The sequence below is a fragment of the Cervus canadensis genome, chromosome 25, assembly GCF_019320065.1.
Source record: "Cervus canadensis isolate Bull #8, Minnesota chromosome 25, ASM1932006v1, whole genome shotgun sequence".
NCBI lineage: Eukaryota > Metazoa > Chordata > Mammalia > Artiodactyla > Cervidae > Cervus > Cervus canadensis.
The window spans coordinates 1791559-1816507 of record NC_057410.1 but is presented as its reverse complement, the minus strand read 5'-3'; the positions used below and the strand labels follow the sequence as shown (position 1 = coordinate 1816507).

At 41.5% G+C, this 24949-nt stretch overlaps 1 protein-coding gene across 32 annotated transcripts in view; it reads left to right on the top strand.

The window, feature by feature from the left end:
• Window positions 1–24949, top strand: part of R3HDM2 (R3H domain containing 2) — a 158649-nt gene that overhangs the window by 96575 nt on the left and 37125 nt on the right. For 23 of the 32 annotated variants that reach the window (XM_043446931.1, XM_043446920.1, XM_043446918.1 and 20 more), the window contains 2 exons: window positions 17450–17649; window positions 23531–23572. In XM_043446931.1, coding sequence (XP_043302866.1) covers window positions 17485–17649; window positions 23531–23572 — 207 coding nt within the window. In that variant the 5' untranslated portion in view covers window positions 17450–17484. Of the gene's footprint in view, window positions 1–6420; window positions 6724–9117; window positions 9135–9719; window positions 9824–10200; window positions 10222–10291; window positions 10462–17449; window positions 17650–23530; window positions 23573–24949 lie in introns of those variants that run through there. The other 9 variants (XM_043446930.1, XM_043446929.1, XM_043446926.1 and 6 more) reach the window with 7 other exon arrangements.

Here is a 24949-nt window from a genome sequence, read left to right as displayed (position 1 = left end):
TACCTTGTAAATACTTCTCTCAGAAGTTCTCCTCTCCTACCCCACCTGTGGTATGTGTGGTTAGTCGCTTAGTCATGTCTGACTCTGCTAACCTTTGGACTGTATCTTTCCAAGCTCTTCCGTCCATGAAATACTGGAGTGGGTTGCCATTTTCCTCCTTCAAGGGATCTTCCTGACCTAGGGATCGAACTGGTGCCTCCCCTGTCTGCTGCATTGCAGGCTTTACTCTGCTGAGCCATTGGGGAAGTACCCCTAGCCCATCTACACTCACTGATTTGTAGCCTGTTTAGGAACTTCTTTTTTTGGAAAAGCATAGACAGTAGCTAAATGCTTGGACTCTGAATTTAGGCTGCCTGAGTTCAGATTCTAGGTATGCCAATTGCTGGTTTTGTGACCTTGGACAGATTACTTAACTGCTCCATTTCTATATACGTAAAATACATGAAATGAAGATAATAATAGTATCCATCTCCTAGGATTGTTTTGAAGATTAAGAGTTAATTCATGTAAAACCTTTAAGATAGCTTCCTTAAGATGGTAAGTGACTCTTTCCTTTGCCATGTTAGAAAAATTCTAGGATCATAAATGGACCAAATATCAAATCACAAATATTAAAATAGCCAGTATGTCCATGTCTGTTTACCTTCTTTTAAAAACTTAGAGTATTACTCTCTTGTGGTTTTTGAGGCTTCCCCCGTTTGGATTGCTCTCTAAACTACCAGTGTGCACTGACGATAGCTAGTAATGTGTGTGACATTTACTGTGAAGAAAACAGCTTTATATGTAAAGTTTTCTTTCTTCCCTATTAATTTTCTTAGGCCAGTGAGTTTTAAGGAGTACTGGGTACATATCTTTTCTAGTGGACTATATGGGGAAGGAGAGTTAATATTATTAAAAACGAAGGTATAAGTTGAAGAAAAATAAAAAGTAAGAAGCACTGCCCAGGTGAATGTCCTCAAAGTTCAGCCATTGCCAAGGGATGTGCTAAGTGGACATTATGTGTTGCTGGGGGAACGTTGAGAAACACTATAATTAGATAATGTGACTGGCTTTGCTTCTGGAATGAACTAAGGGGGAAATTTTTTTATCTCTGAGACTCTTGGACATATTTATCCTAGGGCGTTGATGAGAAATGTGAATAAAGACGTAGGTGCACAGATACCCGTCACAGTCTTATTTTATTGTAAAAATAAACAGCTTCCTGAATATCCAGTAAGAAGGAAATGGTAAATAAATCATGGTACCAGTATGTAGTAGAATACTGGATAGTTGGTAAAAGTAATTAATAATGGTAGAAATGGTAACAGTTCTAGTAGTAGAAAAAAGCATGGTATTTTTAAAATGTTCTGTACAATGTAAATTACATAAAAATTGTTAGGCGTAGAAACATCCAGATGTATCTGAACATCCAAATTCCATTTGAATATGGAGACCAAGTTTTAAAAAGCATACCTCAAAACACTGTTATTAGTAGCAGTTATCTCTGAGCTGCAGAATATGGGTGATTTTTCTTTTCTATTTCTACTCGTGTGTCTTTTCTGTAAGTGTAAAGCCTATGTGTGCGCTTAGTCGCTCAGTCGTGTCCGACTCTTTGCGACCGCATGGACTATAGCCCACCACGCTCCTCTGTCCATGGGGATTCTCCAGGCAGGAATACTGGAGTGGGTTGCCATGCTGTCCTCCAGGGGTAACTTTCCAATCCAAGAATTGAACCAGGGTCTCCTGCATTGCAGGCAGATTCTTTTACCAGCTGAGCTACCAGGGAAGCCCATAAAGCCTGTAGTACTTCTCCAGTCATAAAAGTCTTTCTGTTAGCATCTGAAAGTAAAATTTCAGAATTTGTTAAAGTGAAAATAAATGATGACGTGTAAATTCCTAAGCATAGTGTTTGGAATGCAGTAAATGCTTGATAAACAATAGCTCCTATGTACTGAGGAAGATCACCTCCTGGATCAGAACCCTTTCATATCGGACAGGAGCATCAGTGAGACATGTAGCGTTTTGTCTGGCCTAGGGTATTAAAACAAAACAAAACAAAACAACCTTTAGGACCAGAGTGAAATGTTTCGGTGTTCTCATATGAAGGTGTAAAGGAAACTGATGTAGCGGGGGCCTGGTAATGATTTTTCTGCAGTGATTTAAAATTTTTTTAGCTTTGATATAATTTATATGAGTCCCACTACAGGTTGCTTTTATCGCCTGTTTCTGGGTTGTCTCCTTAAAAAGTCTTAGGAAGCTTGAAACAGTTAAGAATTTCCGTTGCTTTTCATGTTAGTCCACTCTTACGGACCTCTTGGAACTCAGCTGATGATAAAAAAAGAAATGTAGAACTTCCGTCTGCTTTGGACTTGCTTGGGACCTGAGATGTGCATCTAAGAAGCTACTTTCAGCACATGAAAACCATCCTGGAAATACCCGTGGCTATTTTTACTGGGCAGCAGTGTCAGATATTCTTAAAATTTGACTATTTATTCTTCATAATATCTGTAGTTCTTAATATGTAACTTATGCAGTAAATACATGTTTAGTAAATAGTCACAGAAAAAATGACTGTAGTCTTAACATCATGGCTTGTATGCCTAGGCCATGTTCTTTCCAGAAGGCATAATAATGTGAATGTACTTAATACTACTGAAATTTACACTTAAAAATTATTGAAATGGTAATTTTTATGTTATGTGTATTTTACCACTGTTAAAACCAAAAACCCAACAGTGTGAACCAAATGAAAATGTAGTTTCCCAGCTAAATTTCTACCCTGACACCTCAGATTCTGTCTACTTGTTAGCATTCATTTACCTCCATATGCCAAAAGATATGGCCCAGAGTTGCTTATTACAGAGATTTTGTATCAGTTACTAGCAAAAAGCATGTGAGGAAAGGGGGATACCTTGTAATACATCAGGTGGGTTTTAGAATATTAATGAGTACCACCAAGGAGAAGGCTGTGCTTTTTGGTCTAGTCTCCGTATCTAGTTTATAATTGTCTTGAATCCTCTTTACTTCAAGGAGATCTGCAACTGAGGGTGAAGGAATTGGGACATATGGAATGTGAGGAGGAAATGTATTACAGCGGATCTTCCCTATCCACGGGGGATATGTTCCAAGATCCCCTAGTGGATTCCTGAAACCTGGATAGTACCAGGCCCTGTATAGACTATGTACTTTTTCTTAGGCATCCATACGTATGAGAAAGTTTAATTTATAAATTAGACATAGTAGGAAATTAACAAGGGCAATTATATTAGGAAAAGTTTTCTTTCTCTCTTAGAATATCTTATCATACAATGTAATACCTTTTCCACCTTAACTACTAAGCACTTACAATACACTGGCCATAACTTTTACAGTTTGAGGTGTGACAGCAAAAGTAGCACAGATTTATTTTTCCTTTTTCACAATTTCACAGAAGATTAATTCTTAGCGACCTCAGCGTGTTTGTTTGTTTTTCCTTATTAAGTTGAGAACTTTTACCTTTTCACCTAAAGGAAGCACTTTATGGCTTCTTTTTGGCATATCCAAATTGCCAGCATTACTACTTGTGTTTTGAGACCATTATTAAGTAAAATAAGGTTTATATGAACACTAGCATTTGCGATACCGTGACAGTCAATCTGATAACTGAGAAGACTGCTAAGTAACTGATAGGGGATAACTGATGGGATATGATGGACAAAGGGGTGATGCCTATCTTGGGCAGGACTTAGTAGGGTGGCTTGAGATTTCATCATGCTATCAGAACAGCACCTAGGGATTATTTCTGGAGTTTTCCATTCAGTATTTTTGGACTACAGTTGACTGGGTAACTGAAACCATGGAAAGCAAAGCTACAGAATTGGGAGTGGGGGACGGACACTACTGCACTTCCTCATTTGGACAGCAGTTTTTTTTCTATGGATAGTGGAGGGCGATGGGGGAGGGGAGTGTTGCAAAGAGTACAGATACAGAATCAGCGAAGCCGCATAAACTGTGGTTTGAGAGTGTGGAAGACAAGAGCCTGAACTCCGTCGACTGCGGCGCTCACTCTGACATCTCAGAGAGAGTGGGGTGCAGAGGTTGTGCTCCGCCCCCAGTCGCGTCCTCCCCTGTGCGACCCCAGGCCCCCAGCCAGGCCCCTCTGTCCGTGGGACTCTCCAGGCAAGAATACTTGTGTGGGTTACCATGCCCTCCTGCAGGGGACCTTCCGGACCCAGGGATCAAACCCACCCAGCCACCTGGGAAGCCCTCTTACAGAGGTGGGGAGGACTTTTTTTTGAATATAGCTGCTTTATTCTGCTGCGTCAGCTTATGCTGAACGGCGAAGTGAATCAGTTACACCTGTACATGCGCCCCGCTTTTGGGATCCCCTTCCCGCCTAGGTCACCGCGGAGCACCGAGTCGAGCTCCTGTGCTACGCAGTAGGTGCTCCTTAGCTGCCTGTGTTATCCATAGCTGTGTGACATGTCAGTCTCTGCCGCCCACTTCATCCCGCCCACCCCTTTCCACCTTGGCATCCATACAGTTTGTTCTCTGTGTCTGGGTCTCTGTTTCAACTTTGCAGATAAGACCATCTGTATCATTTTTTAAAGATTCCATTAATGTGCGATATTTATTTTTCTCTTTCTGACTTACTTCACTCTCTGTGATAGTCACTTAAGTCTATCCATGTCAGCAGATGACACAGTTTCATTACAGTGATTAGCAGTCCTAAAATGTTTAACTTTCTCCATACATTGTGGCACAGGACACTTCAATATTGGAATTTCAGCTAGGCACTTTACTTATACTAATCCCACAATTTTTCCTACTGATGATTTTTCACAGTGCAAAGATTCCTGAATTTCTTCTTTGAAGCTAAACAAGAGACAATTTCGGGAGTTTGGGAGATCCCTTGTTATTTGCATAGATTCATTGTCACTGCTATTCACTTTTTTCCCCCTACTATTAATTTTTAGTGTATCAGCATTTCTTATTTGCCTATGAAGACTGTTCTTTGACAATATTTGCAGCAGTTTCTGTGGAAAATGTTTTATTTTTTTAAAAAAAGTGGCTGCAAGGGGAATATCATCTTGTAGCTCTTAGTGATAGAGCCTGTTGCCATGGAGTCCTGGATCAGATTGGCTGACCCTGGGCCAATGAGCAGTTAGAACATAAATACATCATCGTTTAACCTTGCAGAATTCATTTATTCAGTGATACATGACATCAATACTGTACATAGAGTTGTGAACTAAATTGTTTCAAGAATGGTATAAGGTGGTTTTCTCTTCCCTTTCAAAATTTGCTGCTTAATGTAAACAGTTGTCATAATACATTATCTTCTTGCTTTGATTTGACTGGGAGAAACTATGGTGGGAAACACCTTTCACCTGTCTGTGAATTGAGCTGCTGCTGCAGTCAATTGGGCTTATGCCAAGTCTAAGTCAAACTCTAGACTGGTGGAGATTTGTCTTGATAGCTGAAGCTGCCTTGCTTATTTTGGTAGCTTTAGAGCTGAGTCAGAAATTGGCAGCTTTTTTTTCTTGTTTTTTTCTTCTTTCTCTCCCACTCTGATACGGTAGTCCATGTAAATGTTATATTGCACATTATTTGGTCTGGTGTTGGAGAATGATCTGGGACCAGCTTCTGAGTTCTCCATCTTCACTTCTCTAGCTTTTTCATGTTTATCAACATAAAAGAGAGCGAGATTTCACTTAATTCAGTGTTATTAGTCCTTGTCACGGCAGATCATGGCATGGATCTTCCTCTGTACCTTATGACTGAAAATGATTCATTCATATAAAGAAAATACCCCTTCTAGATCTTGCAAATGAAAAAAGAGTATTGTGTTTTCCTTCTTGAATTTGTGTCAGGAATACGTGAGAAATTGTGATGGGCCTCGTTCTCTCCTCCAGTGTCCCCATGCTTGTTTATTTACAGATTTGAAGGATTGAGAGAGACCTCAAAAGGTCTATGAGTCTTTTCCCCTCCTTTGAACCATTTGAGTCTAAGTGAGTTGTGGACTTCTCACACTGCTACTTTCTGTCTCAGAGGAATAAAACCAAACTTCAGATTCATCTGTTAAGCAGAGAAGAGCAAAAAATCTGTTTGGTATCTGACTAACTTTTTGTGGGGGAGGCCTTAGAAAAATAGAATGGGAAGTATTTGGGATTTTGTAATTTTAGTTACTGGGACCAGAAGAAAGCTCCCTGGTCTGGCATCTGAGTAAAGACCTGAAAAGACTGAGTAACCAGGTAGAAGAAGGAACTGTGAAAGCCATCCCTTGTTACTGTTATTCAGTCACCCAGTCGTGTCCGACTCTTTGTGACCCCATGGACTGCAGCACGCCAGGCCTCCCTGTCCCTCACCATCTCCTGGAGTTTGCCCAAGTTCATGTTCATTGCACTGGTGATGCCTTCCAGCCATCTCACCCTCTGACGCCCTCTTCTCCTTCTGCCCTAGATCTTTCCCGGAATCAGGGGCTTTTCCATTGAGTCGCCTGTGCACATCAGATGACCAGAGTACTGGGACTTCAGCTTCAGTCCTTCCAGTGAATATTCAGGGTTGATCTCCCTTAAGAGTGACTGCTTTGATCTCCTTGCTGCTCAAGGAACTTTCAGAAGTCTTTTCCAGCACCACAGTTCAAAAGCATCCATTCTTTGCTGTTCTGCCTTCTGTACAGTCCCGCTGTCACAACCGTACGTGACCACTGGCACGGATCTTTATTGGCAGAGTAATGTCTCTGCTTTCCAACACACTGTCTAGGTGCGTTTGTCATCGCTTTTCTGCCAGGAAGCAGTAGTCTTCTGATTTCTGATTTCATGACTGCAGTCACTGTCTGCAGTGATTTTGGAGCCCAAGAAGAGGAAATCTGTCACTAGTTCCACGTTTTCCCCTTCTATTTGACATGCAGTAATGGGGCCAGATGCCATGATCTTAGTTTTTGTAGCCTTTAGTCTTAAGCCGGCTCTTTCACTCTCCTCCTTCACCCTCATCAAGAGGTTCTTTAGTTCCTCTTCACTTTCTGCCATTACAATGATATCATCCGCATATCTGAGGTTGTTGATGTTTCTCCCGCCTATCTTGATTTCTTATGATGTGTTCAGTGTATAGGTTAAACAGTGACAGCAGACAGTCCTGTCCTACTCCTTTCTCAGTCTCGAACCAACCACTTGTTCCATACAGGGTTCTGACTGCTGCTTCTTGACCTGCATATAGGTTTCTCAGGAGACAGGTAAGATGGTCTGATATTCCCATCTTTCTAACAGCTTTCCACAGTTTTTCGTGATTGACACAGTCAAAGGTTTTAGTGTAGTCGATGAAACAGAGATAGGTGTTTTTCTGAAATTCTCTTGCTTTCTCTATAATCCAGTGAATGTTGGCAACTTGATCTCTAGTTGTTTTCCTTTTCTAAACCCAGTTTGGACATCCGGAAGTTCTTGGTTCACATGATGCTGAAGCCCAGTATGCAAGATTCTCATGGTTCTCATGGTTATACTGAGAGCGTTTGCATTCCCTCCTCCAGTGGATCACGTTTGTCAGAACTCTCTGCTATGACCTGTCCATCTTGGTTGACCCTGCACGGCGTGGCTCATAGCTTTACAGACTTATGCGCACCCCTTCGCCACAACAAGGCAGTGATCCTTGAAGGGGAAGCCATCCCTAACTCACCCTTTAATGATGCTCAGCCTTTTCCTTACAGTCAGTTCAGTTCAGTCACTCAGTCATATCTGACTCTCTGCGACCCCATGGACTGCAGCATGTCAGGCTTTCTTGTCCATCACCAACTCCTGGAGCTCGCTCAAACTCGTGTTCATTGAATCGATGATGCTGTCAATCATCTCATCCTCTGTCGTCCCCTCCTCCTGCCTTCACTCTTTCCCAGCATCGGGGTCTTTTCCAATGAGTCAGTTCTTTGCATCAAGTGGCCAAAGTATTGGAGTTTCAACTTTAGCATCAGTGTTTCCAGTGAATATTCAGGACTGATTTCCTTTAGGATGGACTGGTTTGATCTCCTTGCAGTCAAAGGGACTCTCAAGAGTCTTCTCCAACACCACAGTTCAAAAGCATTAATTCTTCGGGGCTCAGCTTTCTTTATAGTCCAACTCTCATATCCGTACATGACTACTGGAAAAACCATAGCTTTGACTAGATGGACCTTTGTTGGTAATGTCTCTGCTTTTTAATATTCTGTCCAGGTTGGTCATAGCTTTTCTTCCAAGGAGCAAGTGTCTTTTAATTTCATGGCTGCAGTCACCATCTGCAGTCACTTTGAAGCCCCAAAAAATAAAGTCAACCACTGTATCCCCATCTATTTGCCATGAAGTGACGGGACCAGATGGCATGATCTTAGTTTTCTGAATGTTGAGCTTTAAGCCAACTTTTTCACTCTCTTCTTTCACTTTCATCAAGAGGCTCTTTAGTTCTTCTTCACTTTCTGCCATAAGTGTAGTGTCATTTGCATATCTGAGGTTATTGATATTTCTCCCGGCAATCTTGATTCCAGCTTGTGCTTCCTCCAGCCTGGCATCTCTCATGATGTACTCTGCATATAAGTTAAATAAGCAGGGTGACAATATTCAGCCTTGATGTACTCGTTTCCCACTTTGACACCAATCTGTTGTTCCATGTCCAGTTCTAACTGTTGCTTCTTGACCTGCATACAGATTTCTCAGGAGGCAGGTAAGATGACCTGGTATTATTTTTTATCATTTTTTAAGAGAGTGTGTGTGCTTTTAATATAAATTACAGCAAAACTTAAATAGTATCTTAAACAAGATTTTAAAAAGTCTTTCTCTTACATTCAGGAAATCCAGAGGTAGCCAGTCCAGTCGAGGGTTGGTCTCATCAAGGAGTTAGGGTTCTTCTGTTGGTTTTCAGTCCTATCATCTCATAGCCTCGGATGATGAACAAAGTGCCAACCTTTACTTCTGCATTCAAGACCGCAAGAATCATGGATGGGTGAAGAAGGGCCATCCGTTCCCATTAAGGATACTTCATACAAGTTGTATTTACTATTTTTATTAGTTTCCTGGGGGTGCTGCAACAAAATACTACAAACAGGAGTGTGTAAACAACAGAGATTTATTTTCTCACAGTCCTGGAGGCTGGAAGTCTCAAGATGAAGGTGTCAGCAGCTTGGAGTTCTCCTGAAGCCTCTCCTGGGTTTCCAGACGGTCTCTGCTCACTGTGCCCCCCATGGTTCTTCTTCTGTGCCCACACACCTCTGATATCTCTCTCTATGTTTCAGTTTCTCTTCTTATAAGGATACCAGCCAGATTAGGCTTTATTTTAATTTAATCACCTCTTTGTAGGCCCTGTCTCCAAATACAGTCACATTCTGAAGTACTGGGGGTAGGGAGGTGGGTAGGGCTTCAGCTTGTGAATTTTGAGAGGACACAATCCAGCCACAATAATACTTGTTTCTACTTATATCCCATGGACCAGAACCTAGTCACACACTTGTTTTTAGCTATAATGAAAGTTAGAATATGTGTAACATTTTTACAGTCGGCACTGTGCCCAACTGAAAATCAGTAGTTGTATTAAAGAAGAGGTGATTGGATATTGGGGAATGAGCAGCAGGCTCTCCTTTGTAGTGGAGACTTAAGGAGTGATGATTCTTAAAGTTTTCCAGTTCCTTCATGTGAAATTAGATTATTCTTACCTTATTTCTCTGTCCACACTCACATTCAGTTTTAGATTTTGAAAGATTATTTTAAAACTAAATTGTTGGCTGAGGTGCCCTCTCCACCTCACAGGTGGTAACGTTGACCTCCGAGTTCATCACAGCGGACAGTGCACACTTAGCTGCGTGGTGTTTACATTTGCAAGAGAAGGCGTCTTGAAATGCCGTAAGCAATAGGTAAATTGTGATCTTTTGTTTTGTTTTGTTTTCTTTCCTAGCATGTCTTGTCTGGGTTTAGTTGGGAGCAGTTTTGCCAGGATGTGGGAAAAGACAGTGTGAACTTTCAAAGTCTTCCATTTCTAAAATTGTGTGTTATTTTCTACATAGTGGCATTACTGTGATGAAGCTAAAGAAAATGCAAGTAGTAGAGGTGCTCCACTGTTGGAGCACTGCTGCTTTTTGTTTGAAGGGGGAGGAAATATGATTTGTTCTGTTTTGCTCAAGGAAACAAAATGGGCATTTTTGGCCAAGAATGTAGAGAAGCGGATAAAAATATAGTGAAGCCCAACTGACACTTCAGTCCATTAATCAGAGCACCTGCAGCTCTCATTTTGGGGCAAGTACAACCATAACAGGTACTGAGCAAAGAAAGAGGGTACATGTTCAGAACATTCTAATCTTGTTTCTTTCTTTACTTTGCCTAAGCAATTGCTGTGAGCATCAGCCAACTCCCGTGCCCTCCCTCACACACCAGCGACTCCCGTGGCCTCCCTCGCACACCGGCGACACCGGTGTCCCATGGCCTCCCTCACACACCGGTGACTCCTTTTATAGAATAGAATGGCTTTCTCATGCCTCCTTGATTTGGAGAATTGGTACAGTTGTTGTTGCTTTTATTGGCCTAGTATTCGTGAAACCTATGACATTTGACTTCTGAAATCTTTAAAAGACTTGGTGACTGTTACATAGCTATAGCTTTACATGTTCCATAAGTACCTTATACTCTTTTCCCCCATATTTTGTGTTCACTCGTTGACAAGAAGGGAGCGTTGGACCTGTATCTCTCATAACTCAGTACAGCCTTCTTTCTTGTCCTTGTCCCAAGGGCAGTTGAACCAATTTTCCTTTTCAGACATACAGTTACCATACTTTTTTGCTTTTTGTCCTTTGGACACTATAGTGGAAAGAACATGGGATTTGGGAATCAAGAAGACCTGGTTTGAATTCTAGCTTCTTTTATAGACTGTGTGGCCCTCAACAATGTATTTTATTTATTAAATGATGGTATTTTATACCTTGAGAAGATCAAACAAGATATTCTCTATAAACTATAAAAAATTTAAAGTCCTGGGAGGTGACTCAGATTAAGGCAAAAAATGGGAGAGTTTGCAAGCCCCAAAATATGCCCCCCACCCACATTCTCTGAAGGGAGACCTTGTATCTGGGCACTCCTTCCATCCCATACTTCATGTCCCAGAACACTCCTGAATGTCTACCTTGGGACACCTAGAACTTTGGTTTTGGGATCAGACACAGCTAGGCTAGAATCTTGCCTTTGCCCCCTCATTGTATTAACTTGGGAAAGTTATTTAATTCCTCAGAGCTTTGGTTTCTTCATCTGAACAATACCCTATAACATTTTGTTAGGGTTAAAGTAATGTATAGGAACAGTAATCAGAGTCATAGAAGGAGTGTAGACTCTGGCATCAGCACCGGAGTGTGCCTCTGTCATTTAACAGTGTGGCCTTGGGCGGACTCCCTACCTGCCCTTGGTGGGTGTGATTTCACGCGTGTAAAGTCACCAGGTTCCTAGTCGTGCTCGATGAGCACTAGCGGTTTCCCTCCTGCCCTGACTCCAGCGTTAGAGCGTGGGAGCCGGCCGAGCCGTCAGGGGTGCCTGGACAGTTTGTTTTGTCCTTAACCTGTCATTTTAAACCTATGAATATTTTGTCCCCACTGTCCTGACTCCTCAGGGCACTTTTTCCTCTTTGTGTATGTATGTGTGTTTAAATAACATGGAGTAAAATACACAAATATTAAGCACTCAGTTAATAACTAAGTTTTGACATCTGTATACACCCATGTGACCACTACCCCAAACAAAGCAGAATATTTCCATCACTCCTAAAGAAAGGATCGCTTATGTCTCTTTTGAATCAAATCTTTGGGTTTACCCCCAAACCTTTCTGATTTAAACAACTCTCAGATAGTTTTGCCTGCTCTTGAAATTCATGTAAGTGAATTTACATAGTCTGTATTTTTAGGGAAAGAGATTTGCTTTCTTCTACCTACCATACAGTTTTGAAAGCCATGCATGTTTTTGTGTATGTCATTATACAGCCAGTGGGGTCGGTGGTGATTGAATCAGTTGTTCCTTCTCAAGTCTCAAAAAAGAAACAGAATTACCAAGACTGATACACCTTCTAGGGGCCCAGGGATAGGGCCACCTTCCCTAATCATGTGTCCTCAGAGGAAAGCAGATACCAAAAGTTCACGTTTCAAATTGTTGAATAGTATTCTGTTATATGAATATACCACAATTTGTTTACCCATTCTCCTGAGCCCCTAGATTTTAAATATTTTTTCAATATGAGTATCAGTTGGGAGTAACTAACTGTTGATGTATAAATTAGAAAAGGATTAGAAAGTTTATAGGGATTTTGCCACAGAGTAAGTCAGAATTTTTAGCCTCTAGTTATTTTCTTCTTTCTTGCATTCTCTCTACCTGGTCATAGATTAAAAAGAAGAAAATTAAATTGCCCTTCTATCTCTGAATATCCTCTATATATTCTTTTTGGCACAATGCCTAGAAGGTTTTTATAGAGTTGATGGAAGGATATATAATCTCACTGTGCTCTGGAAGGTACTTACCTTCGCAGTTAAAAAATTTATGGGGAATATGCCATATTCTCCCTGAAAAAAATTGCCGAATTTTGGCTTCCAATCATCTTCTCCCGTATCATCCCATTTCCTCACTGCCTCTCCTGCCCCTCGCTTCTGACAGTCCCTCTCTGCAGCTTCGAGCCCCTGAGTGTCCTCAGGAGACACTCTGCCGTAAAACTGTGCTCTTTGCCAGGGTGAAACGTGCAATGCACACAGATGGGCTGGAGGGAAGCACACATCTGGGCTCTCCTGGGGGCTTCCTGTCTTGCTTTGTTTTAGTCAAGTTATATATGAAATAGTTCCTTTCTTCATTGAATAAGCCATCCACAGCGGAAATTGCTTCTTTGCCTTTTAACCCTTATCTGCTGACTTTATTTTTGCTCTTTAAAGACCTTTCTTTCTTTTCTTCCTTTCTTCCTGCTAATAAATTATCTTGTCCCTTGGCTGCAACTTTTGCTTTGTTTTGGCCCAGAAAAAATTGTTTCCAGGGATCCTTATGCCCCAACAGATAAAGAGAGCCTTCTGCATAGGATTACAGGGTTAGGAGTGACTGTAGTTAAAATTATAGAACAAAACAGAACCCCAGTGAAGTAATACAGATCTGAGCTCCGTGTGTCTTGTGATGGGTCTTAACTCTAGAATAGTAAGTAGCACTCTGACCTCTCATTACTAGCTTATTCTCTCTGATGCACCCTTCTCCATGTGTTGGTAGGTTGTTGCAGTCCAGGCATCATCTACACAGAAGACACCCTTCAGCAGAAGAAAACCATTTCTCTAGTGGCTTTTTTTTTTTTTTTTTTAATACAATGGCCTTTCTTTAAAGCCACCCACCCAGCAAAGTCCTCTCATGTCTAGCTGGTAACAGTTGAGTCACTTGTCCCTTCCCAACCCAGTAACAAAAGAAAACAGAATTACCACGATTAGTCTAGCTCACTAGGATCCACCTCGTAGGACTCAGGGATAGGATCGCCTTCGCTGATCATGTCCTCAGAGGAAGGCAAACACCAAGATGAAGTCTGGGCTAGAGACGCGTGGGAGAAAGAGGAGACTGGGATAGGCAGCCGGTGTAAGGTCTGCTGTACCTTTTCCTCTGCTGCTTCCTCTTTCCTTAGAGTGAGAATTAGTCTGTTTCACACAGGTCTTTAAGAGGCCAGTAGTCTCAGTGGAGATGACTGTCAGAATTCTTAGAAGTGGGTGTGTTCATCACTCACTGTTTTATGGATGTCTTGACCTAGAGTTCAAGTTTTCCTGTTTCCCAGCGAGTGAAGGAAACCATGTGACTCCCTACAACTTAACATTGGAACGTGTGACCATATTCCACAGGTGGCTGTTATGAAAGACTGTTTTTTGGTTTTAGTTGAATTTTTTCATCAGTGTTTTCACTGAATAACAGTGCTTGGACACCATGAAGTTATTAGTCCAGGTGTCCAGACAGTTGAGCCTTTTCTGTCTTAGGTGTAAAGAGGAGCTGCAAAGTTATTATTCTGATTTGACAATATATACCTGTTTGGGAATTGAAGCCCATCCTGGAAAAAGAAACAACTGCTACTTTACATTTTTCCATACCACTTTCTCCCATTTTTTCAGTTTTATTGAGATTTAATTGATAGGTAGTTCTGTATAATTTTAAAGTGTACTGCTTAATAATTTCACATACATATACTATGAAATGATTAGCACAGTAAGTTTAGTTAACATCCATGTCCTCATAGATGGTTTCTTTCTAGGCTGATGAAAATGTTTTGTAACTAGACAGAGGTGATGGTTCCACAACATTGTGAATATGCTAAACCCACTGAATTCACTTCAAAGTGCTTAATTTATGTTGAGTGAATTTTTAAAATTCAATTAAATACAATTCCAGGCCAAAAAAATTTTTTTCTTTTGATGGGAACTTTTAAGATCTACTCTTTTAGTAACTTTCAAAATACACCATACAGTTAACTATCGTCATCTCTATAGTCATCTTAAGTACATCTTATAGTTATCATAAGTACATCTCCAGTACTTACGTAGTTTTAAACTAGAAGTGTGTACCTTTTGACCACCTTCATCCAGTTTTCCCCACTCCCCACCTCTAACCTTTTCTTTCTGACAGAGTAATCTGTTTAAGGTTATTTAAGCCTGAAAAAGAAAAATATTAAAGATCTATCATGTGGTAAAAGTAGTAATCTTAATTTTGTTTGACTCTTAAGGCAGGTTTAGGGTCAGGATTGAAACTGTTTATAGCTCTCTGTAGGGAGAAACTATACAACAGTGAAAGTGAAAGTGAAAATCACTCAGTTGTGTCCAACTCTTTGTGACCCCATGGACTATACAGTCCATGGAATTCTCAAGGCCAGAATACTGGAATGGATAGCCTTTCCCTTCTTCAGGGAGTCTTCCCAACCCATGGATGGAACCCAGGTCTCCCACATTGTAGGCGGATTCTTTACCAGCTGAGTCACAAGTTAAGACTATAAAATGGTGAGTTGATCCTGTTCTGGGAGTTTTCTAGAAGAAAGAAAGTTCCTCTCAGGAACTCACACAAAGGGACTCTTCTTGGGGGAGGATGGGGAGGATGGCATGAGGTTGTATCTAAGAACTCTTCCAATTCGCATCTTTATTGATGTTTCCTAGTTAAGAGGTACCGAGAAGGGATGTACTAAGTTTTACTGTCCTTCAGACTGAAGAGAATTGAGGCTTGATTTATCTATGGAGAGAAAAGACAAGTATATGTGTGTATGCAGTTCCCATGTGCAGCCAATGACCATAAGCTCTGTAGGTTGTAACTTTTTAGAAAAATTATGTGGCTGCATTAGGTCTTCATTGTGGCACGCGGCAGCTTGTTGCAGTGCTCAGGCTTCTCTGAGTTGTGGCGCGTGGGCTTCAGAGTACGTGGGCTCCAGAGTACGTGGGCTCAGTAGTTTTGGCACATGGGCTCAGTTGCCCCATGGCATATGGGATTTTTGCTCTCTGACCAGGGATCAAACTCACATCCCCTGCATTGGAAGGTGGATTCTTAACCACTGCATCACCAGGGAAGTCTTTTTATAGAAATCTTCAGACACTGAATCAATTAAAAAATAAAATATCAGCCATTTTCCTTGTGTAGTCAGTATCTTCCAGTGTTTTTCATCTTTAAATTCAGCTGTATGACTGATTGTATGAGTGACTCTGGCCTTTTAAACTAAGTCTCCAGGCAGCTGCTCAGGAGCTGCCAAAAGGTGAACAGAGCAATCATCTTGGGGACAAATTTATGCCAAGTTGAGGTTACACATGCTTCTTAAGAACCTTCTGGGTCTTATCCTTGAAACTGATTTGAAGGAGGAAAAAATGTCTGGCATGGCAATTTTCTTGAAGCACTTCTGTTTGTTTAGCTTAGTTTCTAGGGTCACATGCCAAGAGATATGACATCTGAGAGGGTTTCCAGTCTTATCTTTTTAAAGAGGGGAAAGAATTATTTGGGATTCAAGTACAGTCAGTAGTCCACGTAAGGAGCAGCTTCTGTTATAAACCATTGTTGGAGCTAAGCATGTTTGACTTCAACAGTTGCTGAGAACATGAATCTCTGTATAGAGCATCAGCTTGTTTCTGAATATGTGCTGAGATTACTATGTTGACCTTATTACAGGATTTCCCAGGTAGCTGTAGCAAGTGACAAGAGCTACAACCCCTGCAGTATAAATCTCTGTGTCTTTGGGACGCAGTAAAGTGACTGAACTCAAATAGTGAATAGCAAAGCAAAGATTCTCCCTTCCTCCAGGGAGAGGCCCAGTCTTTCTGAAGAGCAGATGACTACAAACTCTTCTTGCCTTTTCAGTTTGCTTAAGATAAAAGAAAGCATTTAAGATTCTGTGAACATTGTCTGGTTTTGCTGCTCTTTGAAGGAGGAGACACTTGAAGTTGTTAACAGTGTTGTGGTGTATGGTAGCTGTAGGAGTTCTCCCTTGGGAAAGAAGAGTGATCTTCTCTGGTACTGAATAGACCTTTATATTTTCCTCCTTTCCGAAGAGTCTGTTGAGTTAACCCTGTGAAGTGCTCAAGCTGAAAATGTGAGCAAATTTCTGGAGGGAACAGGGGAGGGCAAATAAAATGCCCAGGGGACTTTATACTGCCTTGCTTTAGAACTGAATCCTGGTGACTCTCACAATAATTATGCTGAGTAAAAGAATCCATATAATGTATGATGTAAAATTCTAGAAAATGGAGACAGAACTGTAGTGACAGTGGTTGGCTGGGAATATGGGGAGGACGGGCTTATAAAGGAGCAGGAGGAAGCTTTTGTAGTATGCCCACTATTTTGACTGTGATGATGTTTCACAAATGTATGCAAGTTTCATGATTCATCAAATTGTACATTTTTTTTGGCTGTACCACGCGGCTTGCAGGATCTTAATTCCCTACCAGGGATTGAACCTGGGCCCTCAGCAGTGAAAATGTGGAGTCCTAATCATTGGACTGCCAGAGAATTCCTATGGTGATGGTTTAGTCGCTAAATCATGTCTGACTCCTGTGACCCCATGGGCTGGCTATAGCCTGCCAGGCTCCTCTGTCCATGGGATTCTCCAGGCAAGAATGCTGGGGTGGGTTGCCATTTCCTTCTCCTAGTACATTTTAAATATATGAAATTTATGTCAGTTTTACCTCAAGAGACCTGCATTTGATCCCTGGGTCTGGAAGATCCCCTGGAGAAGGGAATGGCTACCCACTCCTTTATTCCTGCCTGAAGAATCCCATGGACAGAGGAGCCTGGCAGGTGCTATAGTCAGTCCATGCGGTCGCAAAGAGTTGGACATGACTGAGCTACTCACACACCACACCCCAAAGTTTAAAAAAAAAAAAAAAAAAGAAATTAGATAATCTAGGGGCAGCATTTGTCAAAGAACCTACACTGGGTTATAGGAAGGCTGTTGTAGGCTTCTGTGTGGAATGCTAGTCTTTTACGTGTATTAAGTACAGATGCACAACTCCTGTGTAATGCATTTCATGTTTTTTTAGGAGTCCATAGAGGCTACTGTATTCTATTGAAGAAGATGTCTAACAGCAACACTACTCAAGAGACCCTGGAAATAATGAAAGAATCGGAAAAAAAGCTGGTGGAAGAATCTGTAAACAAAAACAAGTTTATATCTAAGACTCCAAGCAAGGAAGAAATTGAGAAAGAGAGTGAAGATACCAGTTTGCGTCAGGAGACACAGGTAAGGATTAGAAGTGCATCCTATGTGCATTCTTTTCAGCAAAACAGAAGTGTCCTTATGAGTAGTATTGGGGATCTATAGGAAGCCAGTCACTTATACAGACATTTGAATCTCCCTAAAAGCCGAACTTCAGCTCTCAAGAAATATCTCTTCCACTTTTTGTCATAGAGTCCACAATGAAGTTCAAGGAAAACAGAATGAAATCCCTAATCTGTTAGGACCTTAGTAACATTGGTTCTTGCTACATTTTGATATTTTTTAATGATCAAAAAATTAAAAAAAAAGAAAAAAAAATAAATAAACTATATAGTGATATTTGATGTCATAAAATGGTTTATAATAAAACTCTTGAAATGAGAACTGCCTGGCTTTATACAGTGTTAAATTCGTATTCTGGTTGTGTTAAAGCAGTCAGTATTTTCTGGGTCAGAAATAGTCTCTGAACTTGCCGCTTGGTAAGCGTGCATGAGAAGAATTTTATTCTTTGATTGCCGTGTTGTTTTCCATCCAGATTCGCCCTGCAGTGCAGACACGAGGGCAGGAGGTGGCCAGCCGGGCTGCTTCCAGGGCTCCTTTTTGGTGCCCCGCCAGCCCGGACTCTGAGCCTTCTCCAGCTTACCTGTTCCAGTTCTCTTCCTCGTGGTTACAACTAGTTTCCTCTGTTACCCAAGCCGAAATGGCATAAATCCTTTCCTTCTTGCCCAGGGGTGAGACTGGTCCTTATTATATGCCTGGGAGGTAGACTGTTAACTGTAGGTAGGTAGTTCAAACAACAGTAGCAATAGCATTTTGAGGGTCTGGAAACTTGAAGCATAATTTTTCTTGACAACCAGTTCACCTAGGCCTTGTCTTTAAGATTAAGACAGCAACAACACGAAGAGATAAATTAAATTAAAATCAGACAACTCTCTGAAATATTTTGTTCTCTAGATGCTGCCTGCCCTTTCTACTGTTTTTCCTCTTACAGTTCGCCAGACCTCTGTCATGGCTGCTTTTCTTTCCATTATCTTTTTGCATGTGAGTTGTCATTCCCCACCCATCCTTCCAGAGTTTGTGGAGACAGTCTGCCACTGTTGCAGCTCTACTTTTAGTTTCCACTGATACCAATAATGAATTTTAAATCCTCAGGACAGATGAGTGTTGAATATTTAATTATGTGCTGTCATGTCACATGGACGATAATAAAGTGAACTTTGGGTCCAAGTTGCTCTGTTCTCAGGAGACGATTTAAGTGGTGCTCTGAACTCCTGTTGTGTGTTCTTCTTGAAGATAGGCAGGAAAGAAAGGATGACTAGGTTTTATGTGCCTTATGGATACTCACTTGGTTTAAGAATGTCGCCACCTGTGTGTCTGTCCGGATAGGTTGCGTGGGAGGCTGGGGAGGGAACCTGCCCGCCCTCAGACTCCGTTTGTGGCTGCTAGCGCAGGTTCAGTTGCTGCTGCCGTTTCCTGGAGCCCCTGCTCCTTCTGCAGAGGCTTCACTCTTGGCCACCCTTGGCCACCCTTCAGAAGCCTTCTCCCCTCTACCAGTGTTCCTCTTCAGTAACACTAAAAATTTTGCTCTTTCTCTTACCTTCCCCTCAAGTCTTAAGTCTCCCCAAGAATCTTACTGATGCTGAGAGTACCTATTATGAATTAGAGCTGTATCGTTCCAATATTGTTCTGGAATATTATGAATTGGAGCTGGAAAGTTTGAGGAAAGGGTACTTTCATTACTTGTGCTGTATGAGACATTTTCTTGGAATCAGCAATTAGAATTCAGAACATCTTTGGCAGGAAAACAGTGCTATGTAAGACAGGTTCTGAAATTGAGTTTAGAATGGGCAAGCCCTGACGTAACAAATACTGAACTCTTAGGTGGGTCCTTTAAAGAACTGAGCTAGGCTTTCTGCCTTTATACTTGTCATGCCCTCTGACTCATCTACCATACTGCTTTAGAAAGATGGCTATGAGATAACGATCTGATTGTGTTAATTCTCTTCAGACTTTCTGTGTCTCTTCATGCCCTAGGCTAAGTCCCAAATTTGTCAGCATGGCATATTGTCACCTAGCCCTTAGCCTGCTATCCATCCACCTCGGCATTCTGTGCTTCAGCCTAATGGATTCCCTGGTCCCTGTTATAAATTGGAACTGAAAAGTTTGGAGAAAGCATGCTTTTACACATGCTTTCTCTAACTAGAACGCCCTCTTTGGTGTTCTTTCCCTGGCCTTTGCCGGGTCGGTTCAGTCTCATCATTGGGTCTCTAAGGCCCAACACAGTTCCTTGCAGGCACTCATTGTTTATGAACGTGTGAATTTGTGAATTCCTAGGTCTTAGTTAGATATGTGCACTCCTGTAGCACTTCATAAGTACCTCTGTAATGCACTTAATCTCCTATGTTGTGATTGTCCATTTGTCTGTCTTCTTCAGCAGAATCATGAGTTCCTTTTTGACAAGGTTTCTGTCTTTTATCTCTGTATCCTCCAGTAGGTAGCACGGTGTCTGATACATACTAGGCCTTGGTATGTATTTGACTATTAAATGAAAATTATGCATTCTGAGAAATTGGCAGATTATACATTTTTGTAGAGTTATAAATTGGTATTTATAAAGTTAGAGATACCAAGGGAACATTTCATGCAAAGATGGGCTCAATAAAGGATAGAAATGGTATGGACCTTACAGAAACAGAAGATCTTAAGAAGAGGTAGAAAAATACACAGAACTATACAAAAAAGATCTTCATGACCCAGATAACCATGATGGTGTGATCACTCACCTAGACCCAGACATCCTGGAATGTGAAGTCAAGTGGGCCTTGGGAAGCATCACTACAAACAAAGCTAGTGGAGGTGATGGAATTCCAGTTGAACTACTTCAAATCCTAAAAGATGATGCTGTTAAAGTGCTGCACTCAATATGCCAGCAAATCTGGAAAACTCAGCAGTGGCCACAGGACTGGAAAAGGTCAGTTTTCATTCCAGTCACGAAGAAGGGCAATGCCAAAGAATGCTCAAACTGCCACACAATTGCACTCATCTCACATGCCAGCAAAGTAATGCTCAAAATTCTCCAAGCCAGGCTTCAACAGTACGTGAACCATGAACTTCCAGATGTTCAAGCTGGATTTAGAAAAGGCAGAGGAACCAGAGATCAAATTGCCAACATCCAATGGATCATAAAAAAAGCAAGAGAGTTCCAGAAAAACATCTACTACTGCTTTACTAATTATGCTAAAGCCTTTGACTGTGTGGATCACAATAAACTGGAAAATTCTTGAAGAGGTGGGAATACCAGACCACCTGACCTGCGTCCTGAGAAATCTGTATGCAGGTCAAGAAGCAACAGTTAGAACCAGAAATGGAACAACAGACTGGTTCCAAATAGGAAAAGGAGTATGTCAAGGCTGTATATTGTCACCCTGCTTATTTAACTTATATGCAGAGTACATCATGAGAAATGACAGGCTGGATGAAGCACAAGCTGGAATCAAGACTGCCAGGAGAAATATCAATAACCTCAGATATGCAGATGACACCACCCTTATGGCAGAAAGTGAAGAGGAACTAAAGAGACTCTTGATGAAAGTGAAAGAGGAGCGTGAAAAAGCTGGCTTAAAAATCAGCATTCAGAAAACTAAGATCATGACATCTGGTCCCATCACTCCATGGCAAATAGATGGAGAGACAATGGAAACAGTGACAGACTTTATCTTATTGGGCTCCAAAATGACTGCAGATGGTGACTGCAGCCATGAAATTAAAAGACGCTTGCTCCTTGGAAGAAAAGCTATGACCAACCTAGATAGCATATTAAAAAGCAGAGACATTACTTTGCCAACAAAGGTCGGTCTAGTCAAAGCTATGGTTTTAAAAAATAAAAAAATAAAAAATAAAAAAATTAAAAAAAAAAGCTATGGTTTTTCCAGTAGTCATGTATGGATGTGAGAGTTGGACTATAAAGAAGGCTGAGCGTTGAAGAATTGATGCATTTGAACTGTGGTGTTGGAGAAGACTCTTGAGAGTCCCTTGGACTGCAAGGAGATCAAACCAGTCAATCCTAAAGGAAATCAGTCCTGGATATTCATTGAAAGGACTGATGCTGAAGCTGAAACTCTAATACTTTGGCCACCTGATGCAAAGAACTGACTCATTTGAAAAGACCCTGATGCTGGGAAAGATTGAAGGCAGGAGGAGAAGGGGACGACAGAGGATGAGATGGTTGGACGGCATCACCAAAGTGATGGACATGAGTTTGAGCAAGCTCCAAGAGTTGGTGATGGACAGGGAAGCCTGGCAGCTGCAGTCCATGAGGTCACAAAGAATTGGATATGACTGAGCGACTGAACTGACTGAAATTGGTATAACTTCTTTGAAGGGCAATTTAGCAATACTGTATAAAAATTTTAAATGGATTGTACAGTATTTGTAGGTATACTCAATGATATAGTCACTGAAGCGCTGTTTATGCTAACAAACATGAGAAGCATCCTAAATGGTACGGTTTGGTGTGTGGCCGCACAAAGGAATACCATGGAGCCACTCAGGAAAACAGCACCTCTTCTGTGGAGGTATATCCTTGAAGAAAAGTTTAAAAGTAAGCTTTAGGACAGTGTGTACAATATCCTTTCTTTTTTAAGTGTGTGTACACATGTACAATAAACTTATAGGTACATAAAAGGCCTCTGAAAAGATCACAAGAAATTCAGTGCTAGTGGGTCCTGGGGGGGGGGACCCAGGTCGCCGGGGACGCGTGTGAAAGGAGACGCACTGTTCTGGTTTGTGCCTTGTGCATGTTCCTACTTATTTGAAAAATAGTGACAAATGCTGCTTCATATCCCTGGACTGTTCTCTTACTGTAACAGGTCTTGCCACTGACCAGATTCCCTGTCATTTCTTACTCTTTCCATCCACCTTCCCAGTGCTCCATTTTGCACTGTAGCAGTGTTACTTGGTAACTGTGAAGAGGACAAAGCCAAGAGAAATCCTCACCTACCCAGAGCCGTGCCGGTACTCTGCCTCCATCTTGTTTCCCCTGCTCCACCCACCAGCCTCAGTTCTCTCCACACCCCAGTGACAGTTCCATTCCAAACATCTTAGAAGCCCTAAGCATCATGCATAATCCTACCCAGCCTCTTCTCCAGAGCCCCCATTCTGACTTCTCAGCTATTCAGAAACCTCATAAATTAATTAGTCATTTTTCCCTTCATCCCACCTCAGGCCCTCATTCATCTTCCTCAGCTTCTATCCTGCTCCTTACTCACTCTCTTTACCTCCCATTGCTCTGGAGGTCTTGTCCACATCTTCCATGCTCCTTTTTTTTATCCTGTCCCATCTTATATCCCTGACCCAAACGGGCTGGAAGAGCCAACCATGAGGAGCTTAGCACGGGGAGAACTCTCGTATCCTAGGAAGTAGGCAGTTGCCGAGAAGAGCCTTCATCCATTTCTGCAGCCGCAGGAACAGGTCTTTGGAGCATCTGAAGTTAGAGGTCTCAGTGACTGCCACTCAGGGGCCATCGTTCACATCCATCATGGGCTACATAGGCTTCTGCTGGCAAAGTTTGGGGAAGAAATGCTTGTCATGCTCTGGTAGTGATGCTAATCAGCAGAGGATTCCCTGGTTTATTCAAGAGTAATTTTAACAGTCTGTACTAGGCCAGCCAGCCAGTCTTTCTGTTTCTGCCTTCGTGGTGAGTGATTTGTCTGTGGGGCCTGAGGTCCCCTCCCTGTCACAGTCGCTAGAGGTGTGGCTTGGGGGACAACCATGGCAACAGGTCTCATCATAGTTCGGCTGTTACAGTGGTTTTAAAGTTAGTGCTTTTTCTCTGTAAACTTGTATTGCTTTTAACTTAAGTGTTTATTTCCCCTACCTTTAATATTTTCTAATCCCCTTCTAACAGAGGCGGACATCCAACCACGGTCATGCCCGGAAAAGAGCCAAGGTGAGAGCCCTTCCTCTGTGACTTGTGGTGTTACTACTGGTGCGTCGTGCAGGTGGACTCACCACGAATGCCTAGTTCATTTAGGTTATACATACGTGGAGGTTTTTGCCTATACTTTGTACCCTAATTGTGAACATGCATACACACACACATAATCACAAATATGCATTGCTCATATACATATATCCTGTTGGAATGTCTGGCTTTATTTTTCTCTGTTATCTTTAGTCTATTTCAGTTACCTGAAAGGACACCCAGCCAAAGCCTCCCACAAACAAAGCCTGAGCAGATTGATACTGGTTCTGTTGTAATGTCAGTTTCTCCGCTCATCTCTGGCTCTCTTACTTTGCCCCCAACAGTTTTGGGGATTTTTGCCATGAGAATTTTCTGTAAGATAAATCCTCCCTCGTTAGTAAAATGGTTCAGCATTTTTGGACGTCCTACACATAGAGGCTTTGCTCTGTTTTGATTTGGTTCACCTTTTGGGCTGGTTCAGGGAGGGGCAGTTCGCTTTAACCATATATGGTAAAATTAGCGCATCACAGGTTACTTTAAGCAGTGTTATCAGGGAGGACTATAGGTGTTAGTGTGTGATAGCTTCTTAATTTTAATTAGGGAACAGTAAAATATTAAACTTGTCCTGCATTGGGAAGAATTGTCAACAGAAGTAGTAATTAAGGGTGTCCACCCTTTTCCCCTAGAAAAATAATGGTAGAATTTGGGACTGTCCCAGCCAGTATGTAGCTTGGGTTTGAAGAAGACTATGATGTATGATAAATTGGTTCTGTGGACTGCCTTCCATGGCCTAATCTACAAGTAATGGACTTGACAGTAAAAAGGGTGTTCAAGATTTCCCTGGCGATCCAGTGGTTAATTCTCTACACTTCCAATGCAGGAGGTGAAGCTTCGATACTTGGTCAGGGAACTAGGATCCTGTATGCCGCATGGCACTCTTCATAAAGGGGAAAAAAAAAAAGCAAACCAGAGGGTATTTTCTGCTATTTCACTTCCTCCAAACTTTTTGAAATAAGACAGATAAGTTTAAAAAGTTACTACAGTTATTGTCTCCATTTTACAGAGGAGAAAACTTGGGTTTAATAGAGTTTGAGTGAGATTGACAAAGGACATTTATTAGTAAGTGGCAAAACTAGGCTTAAAGTCAGTTCTTCAGGATTGGAAATCCTTGTCACTGTACTGTACAACCTGAAACACACATACCGTGATTTGTGCTTTTGTGTTTACTGTAAACTTTTGTTTTATTATAAGAACTCTCAATAAATGTTTATAGGTAGATTTTTAATGAGTCACTATAATTTTTTACTTTGGAGGTCCCTGAAGGAGCAGTGATTTATTGAGTGAATTTCAGATCTTTTGGGG